The sequence below is a fragment of the Ptychodera flava genome, unplaced genomic scaffold (assembly GCF_041260155.1).
Source record: "Ptychodera flava strain L36383 unplaced genomic scaffold, AS_Pfla_20210202 Scaffold_41__1_contigs__length_1339820_pilon, whole genome shotgun sequence".
In the NCBI taxonomy this organism is placed as follows: domain Eukaryota; kingdom Metazoa; phylum Hemichordata; class Enteropneusta; family Ptychoderidae; genus Ptychodera; species Ptychodera flava.
In genome coordinates this window covers 391,642-410,833 of record NW_027248363.1, presented here as the reverse complement: position 1 = coordinate 410,833, position 19,192 = coordinate 391,642, and the positions used below count along the sequence as shown (strand labels likewise).

Sequence of the window (19,192 nt, the reverse complement as noted above, 5' to 3'; positions counted from 1 at the left end):
ATAAAGGGAGCGAGGGAGTGTATGGTTTTATGCAGCAAGGCGGGAATGTTTGTCATGCGCTTGTGATGGTTATTGAGGCCATTGGAATCTGAAGTACCACCATAGTCGTTTCGTTGTTACAAACCAACTTAAACAGGTTTGATTATGTGTAATAATGTAATTGCTCATTTATCTTTCAGGCAAGGGTCATGTTTCTTGGCAACAGTACCAGTATTTTGGCAAGACAGTGATAGGTCACTAAAATTGCATCAAAATTGCAACCCGCAAGTCAGACAAAAGATTGCAAGAAATAATTAATTGTTATACTGTGTTCTTTTATTAATTTGAGTATTTAGTAGGTCGCAAAACGAAAATATTAGCTTAAACCGGGCTTTATTACTGAAAGGAGATCTTTAATTCCCGCCCTAAATAAATCTCCAATAATATGGTGTCAAATTCTCACCGGTGAGTCAAGATGTCTATAGTCGCTCCCGTTACAATTTTAACAGCTTCGTTCAGTCCCCTTTAAACGAAAAAAATCATCATAGAGGCGAGGTCGATTAAAGACCTAATCCCATTTTTGTAATTTTGGTTTTGCTTATAATATTGAAGACGGCCGCTGTCCCGTCGATATGATAAATATGACCCATTAACAATTTGAATTTGAAAAACAAGACATCTCGACTTTGTTTGGATGGTTGGGCAGCGTCGCTGTGTTATAGGGCAAGTTTTGTTTATGTGGCACATAGTATTCATTAAGTGTGACGTCCGCATTGCCCTGAGAAAAGCAGATACAATAGACACGTGACTATGGTTCTGATTTTCTTTTATATATACTTTGAATCACAACAGCCTAGTGTTACCCTTTGAGCGTCAGAGTCAAATTGTTTGCCTATATCAAAATATACACTAGTCAATTTTTTCTCATTTTTGCTAAAATTTTGATAAAAATCTGAAGCCAATGAAATGTGATGTTCAATTGATCCAAAATTGTCAAAAAGTACAGAAAATTCACCAAGTTGGTAAAATGTTGCCAACCATAATTTTGGTGGGAAATTGCAGCGCTGACGTTACGTCATCCGTCCATATCTACCAAGTCAGAAAGCAGAGAAACTGACACCACAGAGTAACACTGGCCAATAAGCCAATAAAATCAATGTCACGTACGCAGGCAAGGATGTAAGCTCACATTATGATTTATTTCTAGGTGATTAGCACAAGAGAATAAAATGTCACAAATTTAGTCAAGTGTGTTCCGAATAGCGTTGACCACTGACTGATCCATGAATTGGTTAAGCTTCCATTCAATCCTTCAACACCTGCAAGATCAAATTAAAGAATCCAATTACGTCATAGAGTCGATTACAGCTTCACAGTTATATTGATTTGAAAATTGAAGTATAAATTTAAAATTTGTCTTCTTAAAAGAGCTAGTAAATGATACTTTTGATGATGTTTCTCTCTGTCAACGACAGTTTCTTGTTGTTGTTCTTTCCCCTCAAAGCATATTTAATTCATTTTAAAGCTTGTCAACCAAACTTGTGTCATAATCTTCCAAATTGGCGCACAGAATAGTAAAATTTCACGCTCACAATACATTAGCGTTCTGGGACGCAAGTGATCAAGCTGACGTTTCTTTGTTTGGACTCTAACAATGTTGGCGCCACGAAATACCAGCACAGTATCGACGACATGATCTCACTCATTTACACATTTACAAGAATTACCCAGTAACTTATTTTCTCATGGAGGTATTCTGCGTACTACCCCCATGTTCTATTGTGTTTCAACCAATCGTAATATTGAGCCGTTGTTATCATTTTAATTTATTCATAGCGTGGGTTTGAAACAAAAGAATTGTAGCAAGCCACGCACGGGCAAGTGACAATTTCTACTTTTGTAATCTTTTCTAATGTCGGTAAATCAAAGCATTGTCTTATTATATTCTTTATGGCGTCGGCATCCGACATAGCCAAGATACTGTATAAATAGACACACTAACTCAGAGGATAAAAGGAGAACTCAAGGACCGATAACCACGGTCACTCTCTTGTGGAGTGACCGAGACAGGACATTCACTCAGAAACTAGAACTTTGACCGAAACAAGAACTTTGGACCACGATCGCTCTCTAGTGGAGTGACCGAAACTAGGAACTAGGACCAACTAAGACTCATGTATCAGCGGCTGGGCCGGTAGGCCCAGTTATGGTTCCGTATTCAATAAATAAGTTCCAGTTATACATCAGCACTCGTCGTCAGATCCAGCTTCTTTCCTTTACGTTCTGACACTTGTATGTTCACAGTTTCAATGATGTTCTGATGTTTGAATTCTAGTACGGATTACAATTCGAGTCCCAAGAATAAAAAAAACACTTTGCACGTATACAGGCTATGCCATAAAAAACACTTTCGTATCGACAGGGAAGAATATAAAGCACACAAAATTACAACGGCGTCCCTGGTACGACCATTTACTAAAAAAATAGGTAGGGCTAGCTGGATAAATGTATGACTTGGTATTTTTTTGCACTGAAACCAGCAGAGAAAAAAATAGACAACTGCATGAGATGTCAAAGTAAAGCAATTCAATTTACTTGCACGTAAAATGTAAGAAATGTTCTAATTTTCTCAAAATATATACAGGAAAGTTGATATAAGAAATGGTTGTTAAAAAACGAATTAGTGGTGTCATCATGCGTAATTTCAATGGAAAATCACTAGAAAAAATAATTTGATTGCAGTACTCTGCAAGACGCATTACTGAATGTGGCAGTTAAATTATCACGGTATTTATTATAAATTGGCTAAGACTCTATGCCAGGGAGTAAATCTTTTGAAGGATCGGAAACAATAATTCCATTTCATTAGTTTTATTGTCTACTAAATTTGATTATGAATATACGGGATTGCAAAACAAGGAAAATAACAAGCATACTTCCGTTCAGATAGTCCTTCCCTACAACAAGAGGAAAATTGATTTTAGTGTCTGAAGAGCAACTACACCATGGACAATGTTGAGTAAGTATATATATATATATATATATATATATATATATATATATATATATATATATATATATATATATATATATATATATGATACATAGGAGATAAATCTATTAAAAATAGACTTATCTCCAATGTATCATATATATATATATATATATATATATATATATATATATATATATATATATATATATATATATATATATATGATACATGGGTGATAAGTCTATTTTAATTGCACTTTATACCGAAGAATGAACGATAAACCTACGTCATTTATGTACTGTAGAGGAGGTTGTTGGGAGAGCCAACTCCTGGATTGCTGACTACTCCTTTTGTTGCTTCGTCTGCAAGCTTTGCCTTACAATTGGGTCCAGTGCTGCATTCACCGGAAGCCATGTGGAGGGTCATAACACCTACAGAAAATAATGAAGCGTTGGTAATAGTAGTATTTTGTCAGTGGGTAAACATTGCAATTGTCTTATTCTAATGTAACAAGTGTAACGCAGTATATTGGAAATCTATGACGTCAAGGCAGTAAACTAATGCACACCAGACATACTGTAACGGAAGTTGTACTGTAACAGTAGAATGCGCATGCGCAATGAAGAAAGATATTCTGACTGTCAAGCCTTTACAGTATTCGATTGGCCTCCCGCTTATTTGGGCTCATTTTGAAGCTTATGGAATAAAGCTATTTTCACCGGCTTAGTCTTGTGAAACATCGGTAACTTTATTTTTTGCCCATAGCGACAACACAGGGATGGCGGCCATTTTGAAATTTGTAATATCTTAATATCATGTAATGTATTTCTCCACCACAAATATTTGCATGGTGACCCACAATTCTTATTCTTGACTTTGAAAGAGACTGGTTAAAAGTGCGCTTGGGGGAAGTTTGAACAGAAACCGAGTGGGAATTGCTCTAGAGAAGCCTTTATCTTCACATTCTAGGACGGGTAAGGGTAATGTCAATCCACAGCAAGTTCAAAGGTAACCCAACTACATTAATTTGTGAAGAAGCAAGGGTAACATTTGAAACGTAGCTGGAAAGTTCGAGGAAGCAAGTGAAAATGTTTGATCAACAACTTTTTCAATCCATAAGGAATGGTAATTTTACTGTGCTGTTTTAGAAATAATACCAACATAATATTGTTTCAATCTGCATCGTTGCTCTTTCAAATACGTGACCAACACGGTGTCAAAGGTCATTTCAAATGACTGTAGTCCTATTGCCTTATATATTTGGTAATGATATTTACTGACCTGCAACATGTGGACAGGACATAGAGGTACCACTCATGGTTAAGTAATCGGTGTCGGAGTTGTGACCAGAGCTCCTTATTGATGTCCCTGGGGCGAAGATATCGAGGCATGAACCATGGTTGGAGAAAACTGATCTGACGTCAGAGTCTGTAGTCGAGCCAACTGTTTCGGCCTATTTCAAAGAAGATTTAGACACGTTTAGCTTATGACTTCACTCGCATAAGCGGTTAGTTTACCACTGTCTCACTGCATGCCTGTTGACTATCTCTCTGACTGTATCCATGTCTGCGGTGTGTGTCTGTCGTTAGGGGCGAAACACTGATATGATTGAAAACAAGTTTAGCATGTAGATTTCATTCTTAAATTATTAAATGTCTCTTTTGTATGGATATGACTTGTGGCATTGATGCTAATTTGACAGTCGTTTGGTCAAAAACCAGGCATTCACAGAATAATGTATCAAATCTATCAATTTTGCTACAGATATTGTTAATAAAAGATACGACAGATTTCTGTGTCATTTTGCTGCTTCGTAGTGGTGACATAGCTCATTTTAATATATAACGACCTTTCGGAACTAACGTAAAGACAGGTGGAAGTATTTAACCAAATTGATGCAATTAGCTATTTATTTAAAGTCATCATGATATAATGACGTAAAAATGGAAAGGGTTATATTATTTGCATCTGTAATGATTTGGCTTTTGACTACACAGATTCACCAGCGTGCAGAGTTATTCGTTTTATTTATGGCACAATGACGTCACACAAGTAAGAAACTTTTACACAGTTTCAAAGTCATCTTACTTTCATCTTGCATATTCTGAAGAACTTTTAGGAATAGTAACATATACTCGGAAAGAATTAAGCCAAATTAATGAAACTAATTCTGTATGTTAATTACCCAATGACATGCTGAACTTTAAAATCAGCTAATTGCTTATATCCATTAATTTCAAGCTTCAATTTCACATTGGCTAGTTGCTTGTGTGCGCATTTAATGATAAAATTGTTCAAGCGTTGTGCCAGCGATGACTGCAATATATTTGATGAAACGTTACTTATATTGCTCATTACAACAGATAATTAATTACGAAAAACCATATTAAAGCGTTTTCCTAAAAAATTCTTAATGTTTAAAATTATTTGGCAGTAAGTGCTTTTTTCTTGCATTTTTGCTTTATCGAATTGTAGGATTTTCTATATTTATTGTAACATCGATATATCGTACGTTTTTGTAGTTTCATATCAGTTCATCCAAGCTTGCCAAGAAAATGAAATTGCAGACTTGTTAACAAAAAGTCAGAGAAATACAATCATATCTCTTGATGGTCTACTTCATCATAAATCGGTAATTGGGACAGATTGGAGTTAAAATTCCGATCTAAACTGGTTTTATTTAATGCATACCACAATATGCTCAGAGTAGTTATAATATAGACATTCTGATTGAAGCCAAATGATAACCTTGGGACGTGTACTTTTTTACAGCGTAATTTAAGGTAAATCACGCCTCGGGGATAGATATTCGGACTCTCAAACTTTTACAATTCTTCTCTGATCTACCACTTGTTTGGGCTCATTATGAAGCTCTTGGAGGAAGAAAAACTTTCACCGACTTAGTTTTTCGAAAATCGAAAATTTCATTCTTCCTCTATAGAGTATACACAGGGATGGCGGCCATTTTGAATTTCAAATATCGGTAAATTTTGAGTTTTTTGTTTCTCTAGTACTAAAATTTGCACTATGACCCCTGATTTTTATTCTCGATTTTGAAAAAAGATGGTTGAAAGATTAAGCAAAAGTTTAGGTCTTTCACTTTCGGGATGCATACTACCTTAATGTTCGTCTACACTCGCTCTGAGACCTAATCGAGTTTCTGAAAAAAATGATATATATATATATATATATATATATATATATATATATATATATATATATATATATATATATATATATATATATAAGTGAAATATGGAGTATCGCCTCACTTGCCTCAGCTACCCGTGCAGGAGAGGTGGAACAAGCTGGGGCGTTTTCGTTGCCAGCAGCGACAGCGGTTGGAACGCCAGCAGCAATAAGGTCACGAACAGCATTGTCAAAGGCAACACTAATACCACTGCCGATAGATATGGAACAAACACCAGGTCTTGGCCCACTGTTAGCTATAGCATTCAAACCTAAAATTAGAACAAAAGTTATGTAATAGTCAAAGTAATAGTAAGAATAATTACATCTCGAAGCATAACATGGGATCGTAAGTGAAAGAGAACTTTAGTGAGCCAATGAATGTGATAAAAAATAAGGACTAAAATCGTCAAAAATATGTGTTATTAATAATCACTGCAAATGGCGCAAGACCAAGCAAAATGCAACGGTTTACAACTCAGGAAGTTGTGCTTCAAAAGTCGTTATAAACGCAGGACCTGTTGGTAAATAGTTACCGGATACCAATTTAATGATATGATCCATATTAATACCCCTTGGATTAACGGCACCAGGTTCTAGTCTTTTTGCAATGTACTCAACAGAACCCTTCTTCTAAAATCGTATTCGGACATACCAGCGACGATCTGTGAGATCTGTCCAATGCCCAAGCAGTTGAGGACACGCACTGAGTGGACAGTTGCACCGTGGGCAATGCCGACATTGATACCGGCCGCTGTACCTGCACAATGAGTCCCGTGACCATTGCAATCTCCACCCTACGATATGAAAGGATATTTCGGTGACATTCACTTGTTTATGTTGAAAGCAGACATTCAGACAATATAAGTTGGTAGAGATGAACACTGTGTCGTAGAATTGGTGATAAATATCATGAGATGTCGTAGAGTTGGTGATATAAAAGACATTCAGACAATATCAGTTGGTAGAGATGAACACTGTGTCGTAGAGTGGTGATATATATATATATATATATATATATATATATATATATATATATATATATATATATATATATATATATATATACATATGTATCGAAGTATACATATGTCCTCGAGAGAAATTACATTGCTCGATGCTACGCAGAGTGATATAGATAATAACACAAATTACTGCAAATACAAAGTAATGAAATCTGTTACTTAAGTTTCGGGCATCCTGCAATCTTCAGACAGAAGTCTTTCATTTCTTGAGAAGTTGTAGATGAATAAAACTTAAGTAACATATTTCATTACTTTGTAGTTGAAGTATAATATATATATATATATATATATATATATATATATATATATATATATATATATATATATATATATATATATATATATATATATATATATATATATATATATATATATATATCCCGTCGGCAGATGCGATTAGAAAAGAAATGTCGAGGTAGGTATGTGATCTTCATGCTAAGATCAACCCATTCAAGATGCCTTTGTCGATCGTGTCATTTATTCCAATGTGTCTGAGAAATGCCTCATGTTTTGGCTAATGACTAGACACTGGCGCTATAAATAATCGATGAAGATAAGTCAAACACGTTTAACAAGCGTTCTGAGTCGATTCGAACTGCCGTGGTGGACACGAATATTATTTTCCGAACGCCTCATGTTTTGGCTATCCAATATTGTATGGCCAAATGTACAATATAACTGTGAAACTCTGAGCATTTGAATCGCATGGATCGAACATTGTGTTAGGACCTGAGAAGGTATACGCTTATATATGAACGTGGCCCTTCCCTCGTTTTTTTTTATTTTTTTAGTTTTTGAAATATAATGAAAAGTAAATTTCTGGACATTTCTATTGAAACCATGCCTTATGGACAATGCTAAATACTACACAAAATGCATTTTTGCAAATCATACATCATATTCCCCCGTACGTTGGCAAACTATACCAAAGAGATTTGTACTCGAACGATAGTTCATCTTTATGCGGCACTGAAAGTTATTATTGTTTGTCGGAGTATATCAAGACTAGGTAACATATATAATCGCCATATTGTTTCTTTTCTCGGAAACTGTTCTAGTTCTTTTGGTGCTTATCTGATCGTTATTTAAAAACAAAGCATGAATAAAATTTATAGACATTTGCCTTATTAACCATTTCACCCCCAGTTCCCTGTATACAGGTCCGACTTTACCATAGAAAACAATGGATTTGGGACAAACCATGGTGGTGAAAGGGTTAAAGAATACTTATTGCAGAGGAGTAATATCCATTTACGTATATCTTTCTGGCCAGGGATCTAGAAATTATGTGACCCATTTATATTGAAGCACTTGCAATAGTTGGTTTACTATTGGTTTTACCACAAAATGTAGAGAGTACTGAGGTAGTTATAATCGTGTTTGAAATGATGCAATGCTTACATCACGTCCACTTTCGTAATCCCAAAAGAACTGAGCACGGCCTCCGAATTCTACGTGACTGTAGCGGATACCAGTGTCAGCGATGTAAACATTAGCTCCCGTACCGTCACCTGAGTGTGGATACAAAACAATAGAAAGTGACCACTTAATTATCTGGATCGATTATATAACTTTTTTGGTGTATTAATATTGATGTTCTCGGGTACTTTGATTAGATCAGGTGACACTAGAGACGTCTTGGTAGCTTCATGTCAAATGATTACATCTCAATGAATGAAACACCTGTGATAACTTTTGCCTGTGCAGCACGCAGCATTACCTAATAACAGTTACATTATTGTGATTACACATTATTATGATTTCCACGAGCATTTTCATTGTAAAGGTAGTGTGCGCCTAGAAAGTAAATGGCTAAACCCTTGCTCAAATTTTCCTTCATGGATATTTTAACGATTTTCTGTTAAATATAAAATACAAAGTGGGTTAACGTTACGAAGTTTGGTTTTAGAGAAACAAAGTACCTAACGTTTACCGTTATTTTTAAATTCAAAATAGAAAATGACCGCCATCGTCTGTGTTGATAATATGGGTAATAATTAAATATTCGATGTTCAAAAATCTAAGGCAGTGCAAACTTTACTCTCTCTTCAGGAGCTTCAAAACGAACCTTCACAAGCGATAGACTAGACAGATTTTGGAAAAGTTTGAGTTAGTTTTGCCCATATTTTTTGAGTTAGTTTTACTTATCTAAAGCATATGCATCTTATGGTATTTATCAATACACCTAACCCTTCGAGTGCTGTAATTGTTCCCATCAAAATTTTAGTGCAACATTTTCACCAAATTTTATGATTTTTTCCGTAATTTCTTTGATAAATTTTGACCAAATGGACATCGCATTTCATTGGCTACAGTTTGTTATCAAAATTTTGACAAAAATTTGAGAAAAATTGGCTGGAGTATATTTTTCTATAAAGGAGACAAAAATTGACTTTGGCGCTACGAGGGTTAATTTTATCACATTAACTTGGTAACCGCAAGCTAGTAAAAGTCCCCAACTTTATTTGAACAATCAGAGACGTTGTGCAGAGACGTTAATGATGAGAAAATCAAACGTAAATTATATCACTGTGTCAGTCACACCAATGCCTCGTAATCTATGCCGGCTGGGGGGAATTTTATTTTACCAATGCTTAAACGGGTCCGTTGATTCTACCTTCTGCTGCTTTTCGTGCCGAAAGTACGGGAGAAACAACTTTAAACGCTATATAGAAAATTTGATACAACAGTGTCAATACCATCCCCCTTCGCAGGCTGGTATACATTCAATAAGGTTTCAAACCGCTGCATATAGCATTTTCCGAGTGGCTTGTGCTATATGGTGAGTGTTGAATCAAAATCTTGCGTATACCCACCTGCGGGAGGGGTTATTACTATAGAAATAACGGACGACGCGCTGGCCATTAACGTTTATTTATGGGTAAGGGCGAGAGGAAAGCCAAAAATTAACAGACGAGGCTTGCCGAGCCTGTTAATTTTGCTTTCCTCTAGTCCGCGCCTATAAATAAACGTTAAAGGTCAGCGCGGAGTCTGTTATTTCAAGTATATTATCAACGAACCCCGAAAAACCGTCATAATTTACGAAAATTTCCCGTGCGAACAACAACGTGGCCCCAGAACCTGTCAGTGAGTAGTGCACGCGCTGCAAAAATTTTGCAAATCCGAAGATTTTTTTGGACAAAAGCGTCTAAACTTGCCCCACAAATGCTCCGTTATTTTGTGGTTGATTATGATCTTTGTATAAATCAAAATTTCCGTTTAAGCCGTAAAGTTACTGTGCTTACAATGTGATTCATATTCACCGGCATGAAAACAAACCATTACTGTGTATTTGTAGGCAGTCACGTTTCAGCTCGACCAATTAAAAAGCAATGGACATGGCATGGTAATATAATTAAGTTTATCTTGCTTACCATAAAAAGTGCAATTGCCGTCTAGAGGGAGGTATGGCTGGTTAGAACGATCCACACCCCATTCACACAACGCTCTAGCAATGGAGTCCTCCTCAATATATTCAATCATTCCAAGGTTTCTCAACTAGGAAGAAAAAATCGAGATTGAAACGGGATATATATCGGAGACAGACTAGTAGATGCAGACTATTTCTTGAAAACATTTTCTGTCTGAGTGACCAAACTGATGCATTTATTTTTTATCTTCAATCGCGATTTGGTGAATCAATTTGTTACCGCTAAGAAGGCAAAGTCGAGCACGTTCTTAAAGTTTCCCCTCTCAAATTTCGAATATACAGCGAAAAGAAATAGACAGAGATTTCGTCTGAACGTATTCTGTCAGAGGGACTATGCATTGTTTTCATCGTTGCTTTAAACAATGAATTTGTTTTTTTCTTGGTCTATTAATAGTAATGGTTCTTGATCAATTTATTATTGTTATGGACGTTTGCAGATATGTTTTGAAGAAGCAAAAAGTATAACGTATAGTATAGTCAGTAAGCTTTCCTACTTATCGTACTATTTTAACAATAGAAAGTTATCACATCACTTAGGGGCCGTGGATAATTAAATAAGGGTACGGTAATAGCAACTTCTGTGTTGAGGGGGGGGGGTTGGCTGTATTTCGATTATTGTGAGCACAAATCGCAATACAAGTTTTCCCATCGCAACATCTCGCTACACGTTTTTCTGTATCGCAAAATACCGCGCTACATTATTTGGAATGTACCAGGCCAGTACGCAACCGGCGATTTGACATACATATGAATCAGTGCACGAGTAAAATAACGTAACAATCATTTTTGATACACTGTTTCATTTCATTCTATCGGTTGCGTCATTGTTGAGTTGGCACTGAACCTACATTGATTTTAGAGGGGTAATGGAGGGGGCGGCAACGTATGCGTGATTTCATAACTACCAAATCACCGATCGTTGGATTCAGATACAGAATGAGGCTTGGTTGGATTTTCGCACTTTCAAACTTTCGTTTAGGGGAGGAGAGAGAGAGAGAGAGAGAGAGAGAGAGAAGAGAGAGAGAGAGAGAGAGAGGGGGGGGTTGAGGACAACAGCACTTAGTTTCGTTTACCGTGCACATGTTTTAATTTTCCACGGCCCCTTAGTCACGGGATTGCCATTAGTAATCACTTTCAAAGTTTTCCGCGTTCACTGCTAGCAGACAAACTATGTATCAATGTGAAGAAAATGACTTTTCGATAAGGAACAGAAATTAAATGAGTAATGATTTACTTCTTCAGGGTTTTTGTTGTCGTAGCCTGTGAAAACAATAGCACACAATACGGCAAAATACTTAAGGTAGTATGCGCCTCGAAAGTGACAGACGTAATCTTTTGCTCAAACTTTCCTTAAGGAATATTTCAACCATTCTTTTCCAAAATCAAGAATAAAAATCGGGGGTCATCATGCAAATTTTTGAACCAGAGAAACATATTACACAAGATTTGCCATTATTTGAAATTCAAAAGGGTCGCCATCCCTGTGTTAACTCTATGGAGAAAAAACAAAATTTTCGATTTTCGAAAAACTAAGCCGACGAAAGTTTTCTTATAACAAGAGCTTTAAAACGAACCCTCACAAGTGGTAGATCAGATAGGGATTGACAAAGTTTGAGAGAGTCCGAATATATGTCCTCGAGGCGCGTTCTACCTTAATAAATGCTCTAGAAGACTAAAGGTGAAGATAAGAAGAAATAATACGTACTCGCTGTATATCTCTAACTGGGGCTTCAACAGCAACGCCATGGAAAACAGATTCAAAGGTTTCCCTCACCACGATTGATACTGGTAAACGTCTCAGAAAGTCACTGACTTCAAAATTTTCCTGTCGGAGGAAAATGCATAAGAAAGAAAATGGGTAGGCTTAAATAGGGCAGAAGGTTTATACGAACCAGTCCTTTGCGATTTGAACATTAAAGGCTTAAACGTTATCTTCCATTACAGCAGTTGCAGGTTTGCTCAGGCATTCGAAAACTGTTGGACCACTTTCATTATTACATCAGCACTAGAATGTAGACTTATGCTAACTTAGTGTTATATGCAGGTGACTAACATTTGATTACAACTTTGGTGAAAATCTTGTTTTCAAGCTATTTTTGTACCAGGACCTTGGGATTTGAGATACGTTTAACCTTTTGAGTGCCAAAGTCAATTTTAGTTCACCCTTATAAAATATACCTAAGTCAATTTTTGTCAGATTTGTGCAAAAAAAATTAATAAAAAACTGTAGCCGATGAAATGCGATGTCCATTCGGTCCAAAATTATCAAAAAAAAATTACAGAAAAATTCATATAAATCGGTAAAATATTGCACTAAAATTTTGGTTGGAAAAAATACAGCACTCAAAGGGTTAAAAGTGAAAAGATGGCACTCCTTTGGCATTACAACGATTTAATCTTTTTTCTTTGGTACTACATATATTTCAATTGTTTAGGTAACTCAAACCCGTTCATATACTCAAAATTGCCGCCAGGGTTTCTTCCCCTTGGTTCATGGTCATTCAATTCTATTTTCAAAACCCATCATGTCAACCATTATCCTCCATACACAATCAGTCGAGAAAATTCTTATCCTCGATCAATTCTTGTCAATTGAAATGTAACGATGTGTAATGCGATATAACCAGTCCAGGGGATCGATACCCTGCCTGTTAATGTAAAAATCATACTAACCTTGACTTTGACCAAGTAGCTATTAGCTACAGGCTCCGGGACCGTCAGAATGGGTACCAACTCAACAGCCGTTGCTGCGGCGACGAAGAGGGCTAGGATAAGAAGACGCATGTTCAACAGGTGTCTAGGAAAGAAACGAGACATCAAGCTTTGTGACGTCCGCTCACACTCAAAACAACAAAGGGCATGACTGAAATTGGGTTCTGAAACATTCAACGCAACTTTTGAAAATAAGCACGCAGTGGTACGCAGTAATGTAACGATGTTGTGAATACCACTACAGAATGAAATATGGAATATGATACCTCGTTAATACATCGACAACGACACACTAAGACCTCTTATAAGAGAAAAATATGCCAGTGATCCCTCAGACTTTGCGCCGATTGCGATCATAGCCTGCATATCGAGAAACAAATAAAAAACGGTGCTCAGCACGACATGAATTGCAGGGCTTAGACTGTAAGAACCGCATTGACCAATAACAAGATTGGTTATTGATTAGAGAGCAGGTAGATGTGAAAGTACCGCATTGACCAATAGCAAGATTGGTTATTGATTAGAGAGCAGGTAGATGTGAAAGTACCGCATTGACCAATAGCAAGATTGGTTATTGATTAGAGAGCAGGTAGATGTGAAAGTACCGCATTGACCAATAGCAAGATTGGTTATTGATTAGAGAGCAGGTAGATGTGAAAGTACCGCATTGACCAATAGCAAGATTGGTTATTGATTAGAGAGCAGGTAGATGTGAAAGTACCGCATTGACCAATAGCAAGATTGGTTATTGATAAAAGAGCAGGTAGATGTGAAAGTGCCGCCCTTATGCAAAACATGAACAAAATAGAACTATGAGCTCGCGCACAGATCCTTCTTGAACCGTTTGTATCTTGATTACATGCTTTGCAGCCACAAGCCATACTCTGCGACAAGCGTGACGCAATTATGCACCACAAAATAACAGCAGATTGGATCGCGCTATTGGATCACTTAGGGTAACATCACTGTCTCTCCTTGGAAGACGTAGAGAAGGTACAGTATTCTGCTTACCTGTATTTCTTCGAAAGAAATTCAATGTAAAAAAAAAACCAATAAACATCGACTCTTATATGATATATGAAGATACTGATCAAACAAATAATCAAGAAATCCCATGAGAAAGAACAGCTTTGCAAAATTATATGCAATTCATTTTTAAAAATATACCCTAATAGTTTATAAGCCCAAATATCCCATGCACCTCACTCCCAGATGGCCAGGTACTCAAAGCTTTACCATAACGTTGGAGATAACCCATTTACCGGCACACACAAAAAAGGCGATGTACCTTTTCTAGGTCTAATAATTCGGTGAAAACTAGAAGGTTACATGCTCCCTAATTAACAAAGTTGAAATAGTTGAAAACGAATACATTTCTGAATACACGTCTGTGAACAGGCACCCTGGTACCCTTAAGTCATTTTGCTAGATTTTTTTTTCTCATTCGACATAAATGAATCCAACGTCGACGTAAATGAAGGATACCACGATTTGTTGCTGGTCATTAGTGAATATCTGCGTTATCTCTTTCCGGCTATAGGAAAATCAGGATGCGCAGACGTCTATCAATTGTGTTGAGATAAGCAACTTAGGCGCATTCAGTTTGTAAAACGTCAGCTGTCCGCAATAAAATAACATTTTGATCGTATAGTTTGGTAGTATTCCAAGTGTATTTCTGTTATGGCATTCCTGAAACTTACAATAGTATATTTCTTCACTTGACGAGTATTAAGAAGATATTATATATTTTTCTCAAAACAAGGCTGAATAGTAAACGCTAATCCCGGCTCAGTTTTGATGACTGCATACGTTGCAAAACATTAAATATGCATCAGACTTCAATAAAGTTTAGAGTACAAATTATCCAAATTGTAGGTACAAAGAAACGATTGAATTAATATTGTAATAGAAAGGAACAGAAGGGAACGGCTTTTCATGGGGCGGCTGTTTCACACTTACAACCTTATTGGTTAGTGCTTGTGGCTTAGAAACAGCCTAGGTCGAGATCATAATTTAGGTCATAGCCTCATTTTTATGAAAAAATAACCATATATAGTAAAAATCCTAGTTTACTATCTATGGCAAGTTCCAAAACTGAATGTCTTTAAACGTGATTTGTCTGACATGTAAAGAAACAAGCAGGGTAAAGGTTTGTATGAACTAACATTGTCCGAAAGCAGAATGGTCTCTGCTGAGAACCTATCGATTTGTTTATGAATGAGACAAAAAACAAAACAAAATACATTAGAAATATTTTTTCAATATTTCGTAATTTTAGCCAAATGAATTAAAAAGTTTCAGTGGAGTGGCCATACAGCTGTAATGCTGAAATGTACAATAAAGGTGCAAGGCATAGCATTTGTTCCTTTTAGCAATCCTTTTGTTATTCAATCAGGAATACAAGTACGTATTCTATCTACTATAAGATACTTTACCTTATGAGAAAGCAGTATATATTGGCTCCCAATAGTTTTCCAAACTACACAGTGTACAATGTGTGTCACTGTTTGGTTTCTTGTGCAAGTAAATATATATATATATATATAATATATATATATATATATATATATATATATATATATATATATATATATATATATATATATATATATATATATATATATATATATATATCCATTGTAATTCAACCATTGTAATTTTTTAGTCTCTCTCCTGTCATTCGTGTACATTTCCAGATTTTCACAGACTTATAACTCTACATTGCTCGTTTTCCTACACAATTCAACCATTGTAATTTTCATGTTCGTACTTTTTATTGTAGAAAACACCTGAAGAAGCTCTAAATTTAGAGCGAAACGTTGTGTTTGAGGTATAATAAATACGTTTGGAACCTAACAACCAGGTGTGGTAGTGTGTGTCAACCCAAGTTTCTTATATATATATATATATATATATATATATATATATATATATATTATATATATATATATATATATATTATATATATATATATATATATATATTAAGTGGTGGCAAATGACCTAAATAACAACATTATATATATATATATATATATATATATATATATATATATATATATATATATATATATATATATATATATATATGTATATATATATTTGTCAATTGTTTGCAACCTTAGAAAAATGGATTGCAAAGCATGATAGAATTTAAAGAGATGATCATTGCACGTTTCGTGCTTCTTAAAATGAAACCCCTTGCAACTACTGAACAGAAGATGACATAAGAGAGTAGTTTTTCGGGTCCAGGATAAAGATATCCCATGGTTCTGTGCGAAAGGCGTGGAACTGGAAATAGGTCAGCTTCACATGTTGTATAACGTTGTTAAAGGCGATAAAAGTCGTACATTCTCACGCATATGGCGGGTAAATTGTATGTGTTCAACGCGCTGACAGAGAGATGTTAAAGTGGTTCAACTTTAAAGAAATATCTAATCATTACATCCAACCATTTCTGTCAAAATCAAGAATGGAAATATTGAGGAGGGGGGGTGGGCACCGCGCAGATGTTTTTAAGGGTGGGTTTTTACTGTGGTGTCCTCGCAAAGTGAGTGGGTGCCGTACGTTCTGATTTCAAAACCGATCGAAAATTACTGATTTGAAACCAGAATGACAAATTTCAGAATTTTGCAAAAACTAGACGATAAAAAATGTATTTACTAAAAAAACTTCAAAGTGAGCTCCAAAAAGTGTGAGTCTACATGAGAATTGTAAGGGACCGGTCAGTATTTTTTTTTGCCGACGTCAAAAAGTGACTGACCCCCATGTCAACTAAATAAAAAACAGGGTGACCCTCTATTCCAACTTTCGAAAACAGGTCACCTACCCCCGCGCGGGGCAAAGGTAAAACTAAAGGTGGAATGTAAATTCGGTTCGACTTGTCCGATACAAAGTGCTCAATACAAAAGTAGAGCGAGATATATAAGGGTTGCTGGAGAATTGATTAATCTCTACAACGTTGTTTCGTGAGTCGCGAGACTCACTCATTAGGAGACTAGACTGGAGTGGATCTACATGGGTACACATCGCTGGTTACGCAGTTGGTGGAATTTTGGTTGATATTTACAGTTGTTGCATAACAATACTGTTGCTGCTATGAATATTCATTTTTACGGAGAGGACTTATTTACCTCGTTGGAGGTATTCGGGAGTTACTAGTTGTTGCATAACAATGTCTTGCTTCTGTGACGCCATGATGACACAAGTTCATTTCTTTTATTGAGCGTGGAATATTTTGGAACATTGTGGCTTTTTGAGCCCGATCTTTTACTTGTTGAATAGTGTGATTGGCTGATGGACACGCCTATGGTGTTGCCTTTGTTACGAGCAGCGTGATTGGTTTGATTAGTATGAAGGTCATCTTAGGTCATCTTTTACGATGGCGTCAAAAAGAAATGTGGTGTCGGCCACTGGCACCTTGCCGATGGAATATTTTTCCCGAAGAAAGCCCGTTCAAAAGGTATACTTGATTCAACTTTAGAGAAAAGCACCGAAAAGATGTGATTTTGATCACACGTGCCGAAAAATTTTAAACATACAGCTATCTCAGATATATATGTCTGATATATTAAAGTCACGTGCCCAAAGGGCACGCTGAAAAATGTGTCTGATTATTAAAGTTAAGCGCCCAAGGGTGAGCCAAAATTGCAACTGAATGATGAAATTTGGCGCTGGTACGATGCGTTTTTGGCAAGTATATGAACCCGTGTCAAATTCAAAAACACACTGACCCCTCCCCCTCCCACCCTATTGGGCATTTTAAAAATATTGTCCCCCATCCCGATCACCAAAGTCAAAATCTTGGCCCTGGATTCTGGATTATACTAGGTTTATCAGTCACTAGTGGACTTGTAATGACATTGTCCAAAGCACGATCGTTCCCAAGAAGAAGGTGAATTCCTTAAAATAACAAAAAGGCCTAACACCTAAAGTCACAGGTACAGAAATTAAGCCCGAAGACACATAGACATTATGGAGAGGAACAGCCCCTTAACAATAACTTCAGAACCTGCAACTGACTTTTCAGTTTACGGCATAGTATCTGCCAACAAAAATATTAGGAAGCCCCGATATCTTTTAAAGTTTGAGAGAGGGTAGCGGAAGACAAACTACTAGAAAGTGTAATAAACCATCTGGAATAAATGGTTCGCTTTGTTAATGGTCCACTTTGACCACTCTGACCTTCACGTTTACATTTCAATTTGAAACAATTTGACATTAAATGCTAATCTTTCGTACAATAAATACGAGAAATAGTACCAAATGTTTTGCCAGAATTGGATTGATACTTGGGATCTAAAGATGGAAGAGGCTTACTTGAACTCTGTGAACTCTCGTCATTTGATGTTCTATTCTCCTTTTAGTAATTCTTAAATGAAAAGAAGCGGTTAAATTTCTCTGCACTGTTTGGGTATTAAATACTTGAATGGTTTTCTGACAAATGAAGTTTTGTGAGTCAGTGAATAATCATCAGCCAAATGTGCAGCAACCTCTGACGTATCTGCCTTTCGTTCATTGATAAGTGTCTTGATGTCACTTCGAATGCATCTCTTAAAGTCCTCAATCAAAATAAATTACCTTAACTCCCATGATCTTGACAAACTTTCTTAGATAAACACCAATGACTAAACATCGTTCCTTTGTTCGAACATATTCAAAATAAGTTCGATCCTACGCTTTCTCACAATGTCTAAATTTCTGACGATAAGCTTCCAACATCAAACCATAACCCTTGAGCATCACTTTCTTCACAGAATCATAATCTAAAGCCAGGCCTACTGACAATTGAATGTAATTTTCTCAGGCATAACCCATAAAAGCACTCTGCAAAGCATTTACCAGAATTTCATAGGCCAATTCA

At 36.2% G+C, this 19,192-nt stretch overlaps 1 protein-coding gene across 1 annotated transcript; it reads right to left on the bottom strand.

The window, feature by feature from the left end:
• Positions 1-1,159: 1,159 nt before the first annotated feature.
• On the bottom strand, positions 1,160-13,618 carry LOC139127989 (aqualysin-1-like). The gene is made up of 10 exons (XM_070693850.1): positions 13,597-13,618; positions 13,292-13,415; positions 12,324-12,443; positions 10,563-10,686; positions 8,590-8,699; positions 6,819-6,960; positions 6,251-6,435; positions 4,256-4,427; positions 3,261-3,405; positions 1,160-1,298 (listed from the first exon to the last, which is right to left on the bottom strand). Exons 2-9 carry the CDS (start codon positions 13,400-13,402, stop codon positions 3,266-3,268), a joined length of 1,104 nt encoding a protein of 367 aa, XP_070549951.1. The 5' UTR covers positions 13,403-13,415; positions 13,597-13,618; the 3' UTR covers positions 1,160-1,298; positions 3,261-3,265.
• Positions 13,619-19,192: the final 5,574 nt, after the last annotated feature.

Coding starts and splice junctions, on each gene's coding strand:
- LOC139127989 (XM_070693850.1), bottom strand. CDS start 13,402: ATGCGTCTTCTTATCCTAGCCCTCTTCGTCGCCGCAGCAACGGCTGTT. Junction 12,444..13,291: donor GCTACTTGGTCAAAGTCAAG/GTTAGTATGATT, acceptor TTCCTCCGACAG/GAAAATTTTGAAGTCAGTGA. Junction 4,428..6,250: donor CTCCTGCACGGGTAGCTGAG/GCAAGTGAGGCG, acceptor TCTTTGAAATAG/GCCGAAACAGTTGGCTCGAC.